We start from the raw sequence: 14061 nt of genomic DNA on the forward strand, positions 1-14061 counted from the left end.
TGCAATTAGCAAGCATGACTGGAAAACTTTACCATGCTCCACCCGGAGTTCCGGCTCACAGGGAGATGCTAATCTCTCCCCATTTACCAGGGGGCTAGATCCAGCAAACGTTCGTCTTCCAGACACTGTTTGCTAATCTTTTGTTCTGTTCCACACCTGGAACATTCCCTCGTCACTGGCTTCTTTGCCCATATCCCCACCCCACACGCCCCCTTCTCCCCAGCCCTTTTCCTGTTGCTTCAAAAGGTCTGTCCGGAAGGTTGTCTTGGATGAAACGCCCTGCACAAAGCCCAGCCTGTGGTATAAAAAGAGCCAGGACTGGAGCTGGGAGCTACAGTCACTCAGAGACCGAGAGCGAGGCATCAGACTGAGAAGCCAAGATCACACTCCACAGCAACAGGTAAGTCGGAACGACTCCGGCTCTTCCTCTTTATTCCTTCTGCTCTGATCTTTTCTCCACTCCCGTTAAGACAGGAACACAGGGGCAGTGTCTTATGCCTTTGTTCCTCGCATAGATAAAGAACAAGCTGTTGTCCTTTAGCTGTAACCCAGCAGAAATATTTCAGATCAGGTGTGATTTAAAGGAATTAGCCATTCCAGGGAGCTATAAAGCTATCAGAGGACAAACCCCAGTATTCCCACTAGCCTTGGTCTTTCGATGGCATATTTCAGAATGGGATCAACTCAAGATTGATTGTCCCAATTGTTATGTGAGTCTTGAAGGAATGACACTTGACTGCTAAGCCCGCTTTGCTCTAAGGGGAAATAGTTAATATTAGAGCTATGTTACAATTCATTCGCATGCTAAGATAAATTACTCGTGGTCAGTGATTTAACTGCAAGGGGAAGCCAGTAAACACAACACTCCCCCTTCCCCCCTCCCAAAAAACCCCCCTACCAACTAAGCCCCTCTCCCCATTCTTCCTTGGACCTAAATATTTAATAAATTCTTACCTAGAGCCTTTATTTTTCTGTTGTTCCTCTATTTTGTTGTGGATTGTTCTGTTTTCCAAATATATTACAAAACCCCTCTCTGTCTCTGTCCACAGCTCCAAGCCCTTTTGTACTTTCTCACCCTCCTTAATAATGTCAAAAGTTACTGGTGGTTGCACGCTGACAAAAGATCAGGAGAGGACATTTTTTATTTTGGGTTTGATCTGTTCTCTTTTATAACCTGTTTTATTAAAAGCTTCCCTGTGTCCTAGCTGCAAATCTGCTCCCCAGCAAACTACTGTCTTGTGGTGTATTAACCAAGAGGAATCTGTTAACAGTGTTGATGATAACAGCAGTGATGTTTGTTCAGTCAAGTTAAGGAAACAATCATACCAAATCCCTGCGTTCAGGGAAAACCACCAGGGCCAGAGCAAGAGAACTTTAAACCAGGTCGACACTACAGACTTCTGGCAGCACAACTATGGCCTTGTCTACACTACACAATTTTGTCGACAGAAGTCAGCTTTTGTCCACAAAACTGGAGGTGTGCACACCGAAATGCTCCTCCTGCTGATGACAGGTTTCAGAGTAGCAGCCGTGTTAGTCTGTATTCGCAAAAAGAAAAGGAGGACTTGTGGCACCTTAGAGACTAACAAATTTATTTGAGCATAAGCTTTCGTGAGCTATAGCTCATGAAAGCTTATGCTCAAATAAATTTGTTAGTCTCTAAGGTGCCACAAGTATTCCTTTCCTCCTGCTGATGTAACTCCCCGGCTATATTGACATCATAAAACCACCTCGATGAGAGATGTAGGGCTTATGTTGGTGTAGTTAGGGTGACGTAGTGTCTGTGTAGACACTGGGTTCCTTATATCAGCTGTTGGTTGTCATTCTCATCAATTTCACAGTTCAGCTCCCCAGCCAGGCTGCTGCTGGGTCTCCACTCCAATCCAGGCTGCCACCCAGGCTCCTGGCTTGAGCTGCTGCCGGGGCTCCCCACTCCCTGCTAGAAGCCCTGCTACCCTCTGGGGTCCCAATTCCCTGTTCCCCACTGGGAGCACAGCAGCCAACCGGACTCCGGGTGTGGATCTCCCCACCAGAGGTGAGAAGCTGCAGGCGGCTTTCCCCCACTCTTGGCGGGGAGGTGAGAAGTTCCAGGGGGCAGCTGGACTCCCGGTGGGGAGCTGCGTGGGGCTGAGAGCCCTGGCCTCTTCAGTCAGTAGCAGCGCTCCTGGTGAGGACGTGTACCACCGAAAGGAGGAGGGTAGTGTGGACATCAGCCACCGCAGTAATTAATGTGGTGGCTGTAAGCCAACTTAAGATTGTAGGGTAGACATAGCCTATGTCGGACAGGGGCATGAAGAGGTATGACCCCTGATAGACAGAGCTTTGCTGGCAAAACTGGCAGTGTCGACACAGCAGTACCAGCAAAAAAGCTCTTTTGCTCACACGGGGTGGTGTCAGGGCATGTTTCTATCACAGAGGTGGTTTTACTCTACCAGCACGAAGCACAGCTTGCTGGTATAGCTGCATCCGTTCTAGGAGGGCTTTGCTGGGATATGTATTGGTAAAAGGTCCTTGTGTAGACCTGGCCTCACTCACATGAAATAGAACTTTTGTCCATTGACTTCAATGAGACCACTCATGGTGTAAGGGAAAGTCAACGGGCCCAATCCCATACAGTGGGAAGAAGAGCAGGTGGAAAAGAGTATCTTATTTTCCATGAAAATAGTTAGAAAAACAACCCGAACCTTTTTCATTTTTACCACAGATTTTTGCGGCATTTTTCAGGGTTTAACCAAAAAAAAAAAACCCAACCCCGCCACAAATATTTCTGAACTTTCAACTGAAAACCAACCAACTTCAGGCTGCGGTTGTAGAACAAAGAAAGTGTGCGTGCCTGGTTTGGTTTGCGGCCGTTTTTTATTTTGTTTTTAACACCACCTGAGAAACCTCAACACACACAAAGGTTTTCTCACAAAAATGTCCATTTAGTCAAAGGCCCCCTTTTTTTTTTTTGTCGAAAAGCATGTTTCTAAGAAAAGACTGGCTCTAATGCAGTCCTCCTTCAAATCCCATTGATCTCAGCTGAAGTTCTCCCTGGGTGAGGAATGCTAATTACGGTTCTTTTCCTCAGCCTTTTATAGCACTAAGAGCTAGCCCAGGTCCTGAAATCTACCTTCTCCACCAGTGGGGCACAAGCTGGGGGCGCACACCCCGGGGGTGGGGGCAAGAGGTTCTTGGGGGAGGGCGGGGGGTGAAGACACTGGGATCCCTCAGGACCCGCTGCCATAATAGCGGGAGCGGTCTAAAAATTGAGTGGCTGTTGCAGGGCAGGAGGGGCGTGGGGTTAAAAAAATAGCCCTTTTGTGCCACAAACAATATGAATGGCCCAGCCAGCAGGCACCGCTCTCCAGTCACCCAGCTCTGAAGGCAGCCCCATGGCCAGCAGCAGCGCAGAAGTCAGGGTGGCAGGGCCCTGGCCAGCAGATGCCGCTCTCTGGCTGCCCAGCTCTGAAGGCAGCCCCATGGCCAGCAGTAGCACAGAAGTAGGGGATTACCTCAGACTACAAGTAATGGAGTGGGGTGGGATGAATGGAAAGGGGGGCACGACTGGAAAGTTTGCACACCGTTGTTCTACACCCCCAAGAGATGTTCCAGCTGTATTCTTCACCAAGATTTAGAGTGGCATTTTCAAAGCACATCAGCTTCTGACCCCCCACTGCAACTTCCAAGTGCTGTCTACAAGCATCTGATGACTAAATCTTCATCTATTATTTACAGAAGCAACCACTCTGACATATGCGCTGCAAGGACAGTCCCTGTTCAAGAGCCTTGCCATCTAAGTCTAGGCAGAGAGAGGTTAGGAGAATGGGAACAACAATAAGAAATTTCTATACAAGGCAGCTCGGTTCACTGTAAGCTGTAGCAGTGAGTCAATCAGAGGGGCCTACGTTCTGAAGAATGCATTGCTAATATTTTTCAATTAGCAACCCTACTTGCATTTATCTATCCTTAGACGGACCTTTAGGTAGCAAATGCCATCCAAGAAAGTCTCGCTTTTTCCCTCCACATAGAATCAAATTCAAGGAGCTGGGTTCCTTCCCGAAAGAGAAGCTTTTTAATTAGGAATGAAAGAGATAACATTGGATAATCATATTGTCTTGTATTCAACAGAACAAAAGCCAAGCTGCATTTTGACTGGGGATAGTGTGATCTGTATGCGGCTGTGGATATAATTGCAGATTCTGAATCTCTAATCTGTTAATAAAGAGAGTTACCTAGTGGTTAGTGCAAGGGACTGGGAGTCCAGCCTCCTCCGTTCTATTTCTGAGTCTCCGGAACACTCCCTGCGTGACTTCGGACATGTTCCTTCTGTACACGTTCCCCTTTCTGCAGAACTGTGAGGGGGATACCTGCATAACTCAGAGGCATATGTGAGGCTGAATGCATTAGTAGCTGCAACAGGCTTTTAGTCCCTCCGATGAAAGCATGAGAGACAGGCCCAGCAAGCATTGCTAATGCCGTCAGCAATAATGTTCAAGTAACAGCTATAACTTGGTGTTATACAACAAAGCGAGAACTCCAGGCACAGAGAATGAGGGTGATTTCCTATGCACTGCACGTGCTTCTTAGGGCAAGAAACCGGAGTCTAGCTCCATATTTACCCTCTAACTTTCACATCCCAAGATTTTCCGACTGGCTGGCACTTCCAGTGCACCCGAAGCCCAAGTTGTGTTCTCTCTGCTTCCGACACCATTGCCATTGGTAAAGATACTGGAATCAGAATGGATGGCGCTAACCTTCTAATATGCTGCCAGCCCTGCAGGGTGAGATAACTGCTTTCCTTTAAGAATACACATTGCTTTTGTGCAGGACTTTTACAAGGCCAGGGCTGCAGTTAGCAATTACGCTGATTAGATTAGAATGGAGCCTGCTTCTCCGTTAGCTACAATGGTTCTGCAGAAATGACAGGAGGGGAACTGCATCTGTCACCGAACTAAGGCAATCTGACCCAGAGAACGAGCTAAACTCATTTCACCTACCTATAAAAGCTGCTCTCTGCAGAAGAGAAATTTCTCCAGACCCGGTGTCTGTAATTAACCTCCCTTACGACGGATACTACCTAAAAATACAGGCCCAGCTCTTCAGCAGGTGTCAACCGGCATCTCTCTATTGAAGTCCCCACCGGGGTATTTGTACAACACAACGTGGCTTCAGTGAGGCAACGGTAATTTACCCCAGCTGAGGACTCAGCCCGCTTTGTAACTGATCCAAGCCCCAGAGGCAGTGAAACCAGTAAACCCCAAAGGAATACCTTATTTCACCCCAATTATTTTTACATGATTTTTAAGAGATAAAGGGAACGGGGTGGGGGAAATGTATCAAAAGGAGCATTTAAAAATTCCATGGATGGAACCAGGCTTTTTACATTATCTACATACCCGCCCAATCAAAACTTTCCATTACAAACAGACGTTGCCTGTAGTGAGTCTGAGCAACGACTCGTGACCTGTAAACCTCCAAAGTTTCAGGGATACTATTCAGAATAGCATCCCTCACAGCAGTGCAGTGGGATGGGATCCCTGCCTGCTGAGCTGGAACTCAGCTACTGTGAGCCCCTGCCGTACCTGAGAGTTGTGCTGGGGCTCACTGCCCATCCATCCCGGCATATATGCCATGCCTGTCATTGTGGCATCTGGGCGCATCCCATGGCTGTGCAGGGCTAGGACTCAGCTCCAGCATCCTTCTGTGGCCCTAAGCTCTATAGCAGGGCTGGAAACCCAACTCCCATCCTTCCAAAGTCGGCCGATAGTCAGATCGGCAATTGGACTGATTAGCGCAGAGGTCTCCAAACTGTGGGGGGCCCGGAAGACCGCTTTGGGGGGGGGGGTGCGGCTGGGGCCTGGGCCAGCCCCCACAGGAGGCAGGGAAGAAGCACCACCCAGCCCTGCTCCCAGCCCCACCCTCAGCTGCAGCCCCACTCCCGGCTCCAGGAAGGGGGCGTGAGGTAAAAAGTTCGGGGACCACTGCATTAGAGAGAAATTATGTGGAATTTAACTCCAGCTCTGGGTTTGAATGCCAGCCCCTCCCCTGGACATTGAGGGTCATATCTGTGATTTTGGCTAGGCTGAACAGAGAGAGACAGGAGCGAAACTTGGAAATTCAGACCCAGGCCCAGGTCCAAATTCTGAAAGCCTCCATCCCCTCACCGTCCGGCGGCTTTCATCTGGGAGTTGGGTCCAGGTCTAACTGATACAAATGTCTTCTCAGGAGACGCCCCCGCTCCTGGTGCAGGAGCTACATTTGACTAGACCTGTTTGGCAAGCTCATTGTGCATAACCCTCTCTTTCTGTCCGTCTTGTGCAACCACGCTGGACTCACCTGGCTGCCGAGGTGCCGGCTAACAGCTGCCGGCATGGCTGACAAACGTCGCGGCAATTACACTTGGCATCACCCCCACCCCTTCTGTTTCCTCAGGAGTCCGAGCTCCATCCCGAAGATGCTGAAACCCGTACGGAGCGGCCTGCTGGCGATTCTGGGCGTGCTGCTCTTTCACGCGGCCGGCGGCGTGAACAGCCAGTGCTCGCAGAGCAGCAGGTGCAGGGAGCTCAGCACGGAAGTCGGCCTTTTGGTGAGTGGCTCCGGCTCCGAGCGCTCAGGGGGAACATCAGGGCTCTAAAATGGGACTCAGGCTCTGTCCTGCATGAAACTGGGTGGATGGAGGCACAATAGACATTTCCCATTCCTAACATCTGAGCCATGCTCAGAATTAAATACATTAAAAAAACCCAAACAACTCCTTGACATCTCTTTCTGGAAGCAAATCGGAAATCAGCTCTGGGAAAGCCCCAGTAAGACAGCTCCCCCACTCCCAAGCATTGTTCCCAACAGTGCAGGAAGGAGCATCTTCAGCGAAGGTGCAGGACTGGGAGTTGGGAGATTCCCAGATCAGTCACAGACCTTGGGCAGTTCACGTCAATCGCCAGGGGTTTCAGTTGCCCAGTGGTAAAATGCGGGTGATTCTGTTCCCTTACCCTGCAGAAGTGCTGTGGATGCAGAGTCATGGAAGCTTGTAAAGTTCTTGGTGGCTGCAGCGATGCAGGCCATGGGAGGACACGGGTCCAGTCTCAGTCCCTGGGGTCGCTCAGAGGCAGCCATGGCCCTCGGTATGCCATAGAACTGCTGCACGGCTGCTCAGAGCAATATGTCCAGCTACCCTTTAAGCCAGGTCGCCAGCTGGTATAAGTGGGCATAGCTCCAGGGAAGGCAATCGAGCAATGCAGATTCCCAACAGCTGAGAGGAGCAGGCCCCGTCAGAGCAATCGCAATGACACGAGGTCTCCTGCTGCAGTTAGGGGGTTTGCAAAGATTGCAGGGGAGTTTTCCACCCCCTGCCTGCTCCCCTGCGCTCTGCATTGCGCATATAGGGCGACAAGACAGCCTTCACCGTCTGCCTACCACCAGGTTAGGCGCTCTCCCTCACTAGCCAGCTTTTAGGTTTTTAAGCTGCAGACGGCCCATTGGTAACGGAGTGCGCACATCGCAGCTAGAGATGGAAGAGACAGACTCCATCTGCCGGAAGGGCAGGATTTCATTTCTCCCCTCCCCCTCGCCCCCCCATGGAGGAAGGGATAGTTACCTGGCACTGGACTTGCAAGGGGATGTCTACTGAGCAGGCGAAGGGGACACTTCTTCCGGTTCAGCCATTTGAAGGTTTGCCCCCTTTGCCAAAAGCTGGTAAGAAAGGAGCTGGACCCCCATCTAATGGCAGCGTGGGCAAGGAAGCCAGGAGGGGGTTTAATCCCAGCTCTGGTGCTGATTCCCTCTTTGGCCTTGGGCTAGTCATTTACACCAACATTGTCACACCAGGGTGCCCAAAGCTGGGGGCCTACGCCTGCTTTAGCTCGGCACCCGAGCACACACGGCCTGACGTACAGAGGTGCTGAGCCGTCACAGCTCCCAGTGAACTCACTAGGTGCAGGACACGGCTGGCTGAAGTCAATGACCTGAGCGAGGTCGTCGGGATTCGACCTCTCATTAACCGATATCATTTTTGCAACAGTTGCTGGCTGTGGGGCTGTCCCCTGAGTCCTTTCAGGCCTTAATCACGGACCACAAGCACTCCAGGTCTCCTTCACCAGCACCACGTTCGATTGCATTCTTCCAGCAGGCCGCAGCCTATAGCCTTATTCACGTATATCTACAGTCCCCAGCCAGCTTCCCACGTGCTTCCAGTCCTAGCAGCCGTCCGTCCTGCCTACCTCTGTCTTCCTTCAGGCCCCCGCCTCTCCAGCACTTCCTACTTGTCCAGCTGCATAGTCCCACCTGCTGAGGCTGCTGCCCCTTCAATTAGCCCTTCAGCTGCAGCTCTGCTCAGTTAATGGACACCTTCTGCTAACGGCCTGCCTTCCAGTTAATACATTCTGGTGGGTATTAGAGCAACAGAGCTTGCAGTTAGCTACTGATTCAACACACCTCCCTCTCTTTTCCCCGATGCTCCATGGTCTCTTGGGCTGAGCTCTTTGCAGCCCCTCAAAGGGTGTTCTCTGCTTTCCACCCCCAGAAAGAACAATCTGTGGGCGGAGGCCGTCTCCACCCCTCCGTCCTCATACCAAGGGCATTCGGCAGGACTGTCTCTTGGCTCACCTTCCTCTGTACTCTGTCGCGGCTCCACTGATTCAGTGCTCCTTTCACCCGCCATGACATTTTGTTCTGGACCCTGTTTGGCTAAAGGCTCTTTCTCCTGCTGGTCTGCTCCTGGGGCTGCCTGGGGGACCCCTTCTTCAGCAGGTAAACCCACACAGCTCGGTCACCAGCCCCTGTTCACCTCCATTTCCTCTTCCTTCTCTACCAGCTCTCTCTCTCTGCTCCAGGCTCTTTTTCCTCTTGCCGACCTTCTCGGCTTGTATCTTCCTAGCTAGGTTCTTCTCTTTCTTTTTGATCTCCCCCTTCTTCAGTCTTGTGTTTCACACCCCATAACCAACTCTGTGCTCTCCAGGAGTTTCCTCCTTCCATCAAGGCAAAGGTTTCCAGTCCCAAAACGACTGGATGGGGCAAAGCCTTCACCATCCCCACCTGTTTCTATTTAAACCTTCCCTTGACCTCAAAGAGGATTTTCGCTAAGGGGCAGCGTTTCCTTTCCCCACGTACGCATTCCAGTTTCAATCCCCTCCCAGGCAGCATCCAATGGGGTTTCACCCCATCTACGCGGACAAGCAAACACTCTGGCTGCCGAGTCCATTAACCCTTTCACCCGCTTCCTGACGACTTTGACCCTATGGGTAGACACTCGTTTTCTCCTGGGCACCCCAGTCCACCCGCAGAATTCTGCCAACCCGCAGTCCATACACTGACAGTCTCTTTATATGTCCTGAGTGCCCGCACCAGTAACAAACTATCTCCCCCGCTAGCAGAGGAGGACCCCTTAGATTCTTCCTGCCTTTTTTCTGTCCCTTTTCCTGCCTGGGCATTGACACTTTCCTTCCCCATCTCCTGTCCCCTCAGGGGAGAGACTGTTCTCCTGGTAAGTCAGCCTCTAAGAACTCTTCGGCGAGCATCACAGCACTGTCCAAAGTCGAGGGTCAGTGCCAGCACACGCAGACACCTGCCACCTTGGAGAGACTGCAAACGCTGCTCTAAAACCACCGTATCCATCCTTTCCTCCAGCCCCTGGCTTTCCAGCCTCGGCCAGGTAGCCTAGTCAGCCAGTCTGTGTGTGGAAGCTCTGGGCCTTATTCCCTCTGTCCAATTCGCAGCCCTAAATCTCTGTCGGTATCCCTCCCACGACAGACCCAGCCGATCTGTGATGCTGCCTTGACTGTATCATAGTCCCTGGCGTGTTCTTCGCGTCGGGGCTTGTGGGTTGCTTGCGCTTTGCCCACGATGCCTTATCCCAGCCATAACCTCCAGCTCCACAGTTCAGCGAGAGGCCCCTGGGCCCTCTGCCAGAGCCACGTTACACAGTCGGATTCCCTGGGCTCTGTTGCCCCCCTGGTCACAGGACTCACCAGGCTCTGCACCATCTGGTGCTGTGGTGCCGTCCACGCCGTAAGCAATTCCTGGGTTATGAACTCCTGAAGACAACAGTTTATAGTTAAAATCTGCATTGATCTTTACATAACAGAACCATAGAGCCAACCCCAGCCCTCCCACATACGCCTGCCATCTCCTGCTGCCAGCAGCGGGAATTGTGCACGTGACTCCGGACAGACGCTGGGTCACGGCTGATTGGCGGCCCTAGAAGAACCTCCTGTTGCACGAAGCAGGGAGGATGCTGCAGCAGCCTATTTAAGACCACAGGTTCCTCAGCCCCAGACCCTCCTCAGCTAACCCTTTGCAAGGGTTCCCCCGCAGGGCCGGCCCACAACATTTTGGCACCTGAGGCGGGGAGCTCAAATGACGCCCCCATGCCCCCTCGCGCGGGCCGAAACTTTGAAACGCTGGGTCCTAGCAGCGCCCCCTACAGTCTAGCGCCGGAGGCGGCCGCCTGAGTTCGCCTCATAGTAAGGCCAGCCCTATTCCCCTGCTACAGGAAGTGGCACAATGGTTATAAGATGCTCTGGCCTCTGGGGAGGTCTTGGTTGCAAGTAACGGAGCAAACAAGCGGAGTCAGGGAAAAAGGAGCGGGCTTGGGAGTTTCTTTCCCTGGGCAAATGCGAGCAACCTGCCCAGCTCGCTCCCCTTCAGGGGTCTGCTTTATACCACTCAACACACGGCCGGGCAGTTAGCACTTCGGACTCGGAGTTAAGAGACGTGGCTTCTATGCCCAGCTCTGCTAAGGACTCCCTGTGTGATCTTGGGCAAGTCACCGCCCCTCTCTGGGCCCCCGTTTCCCCTTCTGTAGAACGAAAATAATTGCACCTGCCTCACAAGGGGAGACTGAATGGCCAGATCCTCAGCTGGTGTAAATCAGCATAGTTCCATTGGCTTCAGTGGAGCAATAGCAATTCACACCAGCAGAGGACCCGGCTCACTGTCTATAGAGTGCTTTAGACCCTGAGATGGGCTTGCAGAGTATTAGTGCTATTAATAAACAGCTGTGCTGCTGGAAGACTCTGAAGACACTTCTAGGTACAGTTACTCACAGAGAGAAATAGAAAGGCCCATAGGTCAGCTCCATGCCTGGACATTACATGACATGAGCCCCACATAGCAAACGTGTGTCTAGTTGAAGCATTTCCTTTCTCCTCACCCAGGCGTGCATCAAAGCCTGCAAACTGGACCTGTCTGCTGAGTCACCTGTGTACCCAGGTAACGGCCACCTGCAGCCTCTGTCTGAGAACATCCGAAAGTACGTCATGAGCCACTTCCGCTGGAACAAGTTCGGCAGGAAGAACAGCAGCAGCGTCACTGGCCACAAGCGAGAAGAGATCCCCAGCAATCTCCTCTTTGGCTTCTTCCCTGATGCTTCCCCAGCTCAAAGAGAAGACAAAGAAGAAGAAAGAGCTGCCCTCGAAAGGCAAGACAGCAAACGATCCTACTCAATGGAGCATTTCCGATGGGGAAAGCCAGTAGGCAGGAAGAGGAGACCCATCAAGGTCTATCCCAATGGGGTGGAAGAGGAGTCCGCTGAGAGCTACCCACTGGAGTTCAGAAGAGACCTTTCTATGGAACTGGACTACCCCGAGTTCGAGTCCCTGGAAAGCCCAGCGAGTGAGGAAGAGATGGTCTCAGAGGAGGAAGAGAAGAAAGATGGAGAGTCCTACAAGATGCACCATTTCCGATGGAACACCCCGCCCAAAGACAAGCGATACGGGGGCTTCATGACATCGGAGAACAGCCAGACCCCTTTAATGACTCTTTTTAAGAATGCCATAATCAAAAATGCCTACAAGAAAGGCCAGTAAGGTGAGGGAGGGAGTGGAGGGTGGGGATGTAACTTGCAAATAGATCCCTAAGGAGACCCAAGTTAGCTTCAAGATCCCACTGGCATGTGTTTCACTTAGATACAGTTACAACGATCACTTATTATGTTGTTACTAATTATTATTATTATTAAGCAGTTTGCTATTAGGAAATGATTTCATGTTCTTATTCTGACTTTGAATGTGCACAGATTAAAAATCAATCCATTGAAATAAAAACATCCGTACTGTACATATGAGGAAAGAGATGCTTTGATGAGTGCATATCTAGTTTTGCCCTGCCAGATTATTTTCATATTTGAAACAAGCTGTACAATACTGTAAATGATGGATTCAAATAATAATACAGTTTTGCAAGCTAAGCAGGACTCTGCAGTGTCTCTGGCTCTGTCTGGCATGAGCTGCTTTCTTTGGCAAAGGTTCTTGTGCATTTCAAGCGGATGAGACAAGCTACAGCCTGAAAGTCAACACCTGGAAGCAGATAGACAGGACTGGTGAATGTATTAAATCCTTCGCAACGTAAGAACAGTGAATAGGGACAGAGCGGGCAGGCACTGTGCTAATTTCCACCACATCTCACAAACATCAGTCCAGACTTGCAACAAATCCTTTGATGTTCTAGTCCTGGGTTTCCCACTCCCAGCTCTGCCAGTGCACCTCAATCATGATCTCCTGAGAATTCGTGGAGGGTGGGAGAGATCCCCGAAGACTGGAAAGGGGCAAATATAGTACCTATCTACAAAAGAGGAGAATAAGGACAACCCAGGGAATTACAGACCACTCAGCTTAACTTTGGTACCCAGAAAGATAATGGAGCAAATAATAAAACAAAAAATTGTAAACAACTAAAGATAATAAGGTGATACATCAACATGGATTTGTCAAGAACAAATCATGTCAAACCAACCTAGTATTCTTCTTTGACAGGGTAACAAGACTTGTGGGTAGGAGGAAAGCGGTAGATATATCTGGACTTTAGTAAGGCTGTTGATAATGTCTCACATGACCTTCTCATAAGCAAGCTAGGGAAATATAGCCTAGAGTCCTAGACAAACCTACTATACGGTGCGTGCACACTTGGTTAGAAAATTGTACTCAGAAAGTAGTTATCAATGGATCACAGGTCAAGCTGGAAGGGTATATCAAGTGGGGTCCCACAGGGATCTGTCCTGGGTCCGGGTCTACACAAGCTTTATAAATGACTTGGATAATGGCATACAGTACACTCCTAAAGTTTGCGGATGATAAGCTGGGAGGGGTTGCAAGCACTGTGGAGGACAGGATAAGAATTCAAAATTATTTTGATAAACTGGAGAAATAGTCTGAATTAAATAGGGTGAAATTCAACAAAGACAAATGCAAAATACTATACTTAGGAAGGAACAATCAGTTTGCACACCTACAAAATGGGAAATGACTGCCTAGGAAGGAGTACTGCAGAAAAGGAGTTGGGGGCTATAGTTGATCACAAACTAAATATGGGTCAACAAGGTAATACTATTCCAAAAACAGCTAACACCATTCTGGGATGTATTAGCAGGAGTGTTGTAATTAAGACAGAAGTAGTAATTCTTCTGCTCTACTCAGCATTGATAAGGCCTCAACTGGAGTAGTGTCCCCCATTCTGGACACCCCACTTCAGGAAAGATGTGGAGAAATTGGAGAAAATCCAGAGAAGAGCAACAAACATGATTAAAGGTCTAGAAAACATAAGGGAAAATTGAAAAAAATTGGGTTTGTTTATCTGGAGAAGACAAGACAGATTGGGAACATGATAACAGTCTTCAAGTACATAAGTTTGTTACAAAGAGGAGGATGACCAATTGTTCTCCTTATTCAATGAGGACAGGATAGGAAGCGATGGGCTTAAAATCGCAGCAAGGGAGATCTAGGTCGGACATTAGGAAAAACTTCCTATCTGTCAGGATCGTTAAGAACTGGAACAAATTGCCATGGGAGGTTGTGGAATCTCTGTCGTTGGAGATTTTTAAGAGCAGGTCAGACAAACACCTGTCAGGGATGGTCTAGATCAGTGATTCCCAAACTTGTTCCAGTGCTTGTGTAGGGAAAGCCCCTGGCGGGCCGGGCCGGTTTGTTTACCTGCCGCGTCCGCAGGTTCGGCCGATCGCGGCTCCCAGTGGCCGGGGTTCGCTGCTCCAGGGAGCTGCTGAAAGCGGCGGCCAGTATGTCCCTCGGCCCGCGCCGCTTCCAGCAGCTCCCATTGGCCTGGAGCAGCGAACCCCGGCCACTGGGAGCCGCG

The 14061-nt window shown here is 50.3% G+C and overlaps 1 protein-coding gene across 1 annotated transcript; it reads left to right on the forward strand.

Moving 5' to 3' along the window:
- The first annotated feature begins 267 nt into the window (after positions 1 to 267).
- POMC (proopiomelanocortin) lies at positions 268 to 11798 on the forward strand. Its single transcript, XM_074946760.1, has 3 exons — positions 268 to 400; positions 6415 to 6568; positions 11133 to 11798. Exons 2-3 carry the CDS (start codon positions 6437 to 6439, stop codon positions 11781 to 11783), a joined length of 783 nt encoding a protein of 260 aa, XP_074802861.1. The 5' UTR covers positions 268 to 400; positions 6415 to 6436; the 3' UTR covers positions 11784 to 11798.
- Positions 11799 to 14061: the final 2263 nt, after the last annotated feature.

This window comes from Natator depressus, chromosome 3 (genome assembly GCF_965152275.1).
Source record: "Natator depressus isolate rNatDep1 chromosome 3, rNatDep2.hap1, whole genome shotgun sequence".
Lineage (NCBI taxonomy): Eukaryota > Metazoa > Chordata > Testudines > Cheloniidae > Natator > Natator depressus.

Coding starts and splice junctions, on each gene's coding strand:
- POMC (XM_074946760.1), top strand. CDS start 6,437: ATGCTGAAACCCGTACGGAGCGGCCTGCTGGCGATTCTGGGCGTGCTG. Junction 6,569..11,132: donor GCACGGAAGTCGGCCTTTTG/GTGAGTGGCTCC, acceptor CTCCTCACCCAG/GCGTGCATCAAAGCCTGCAA.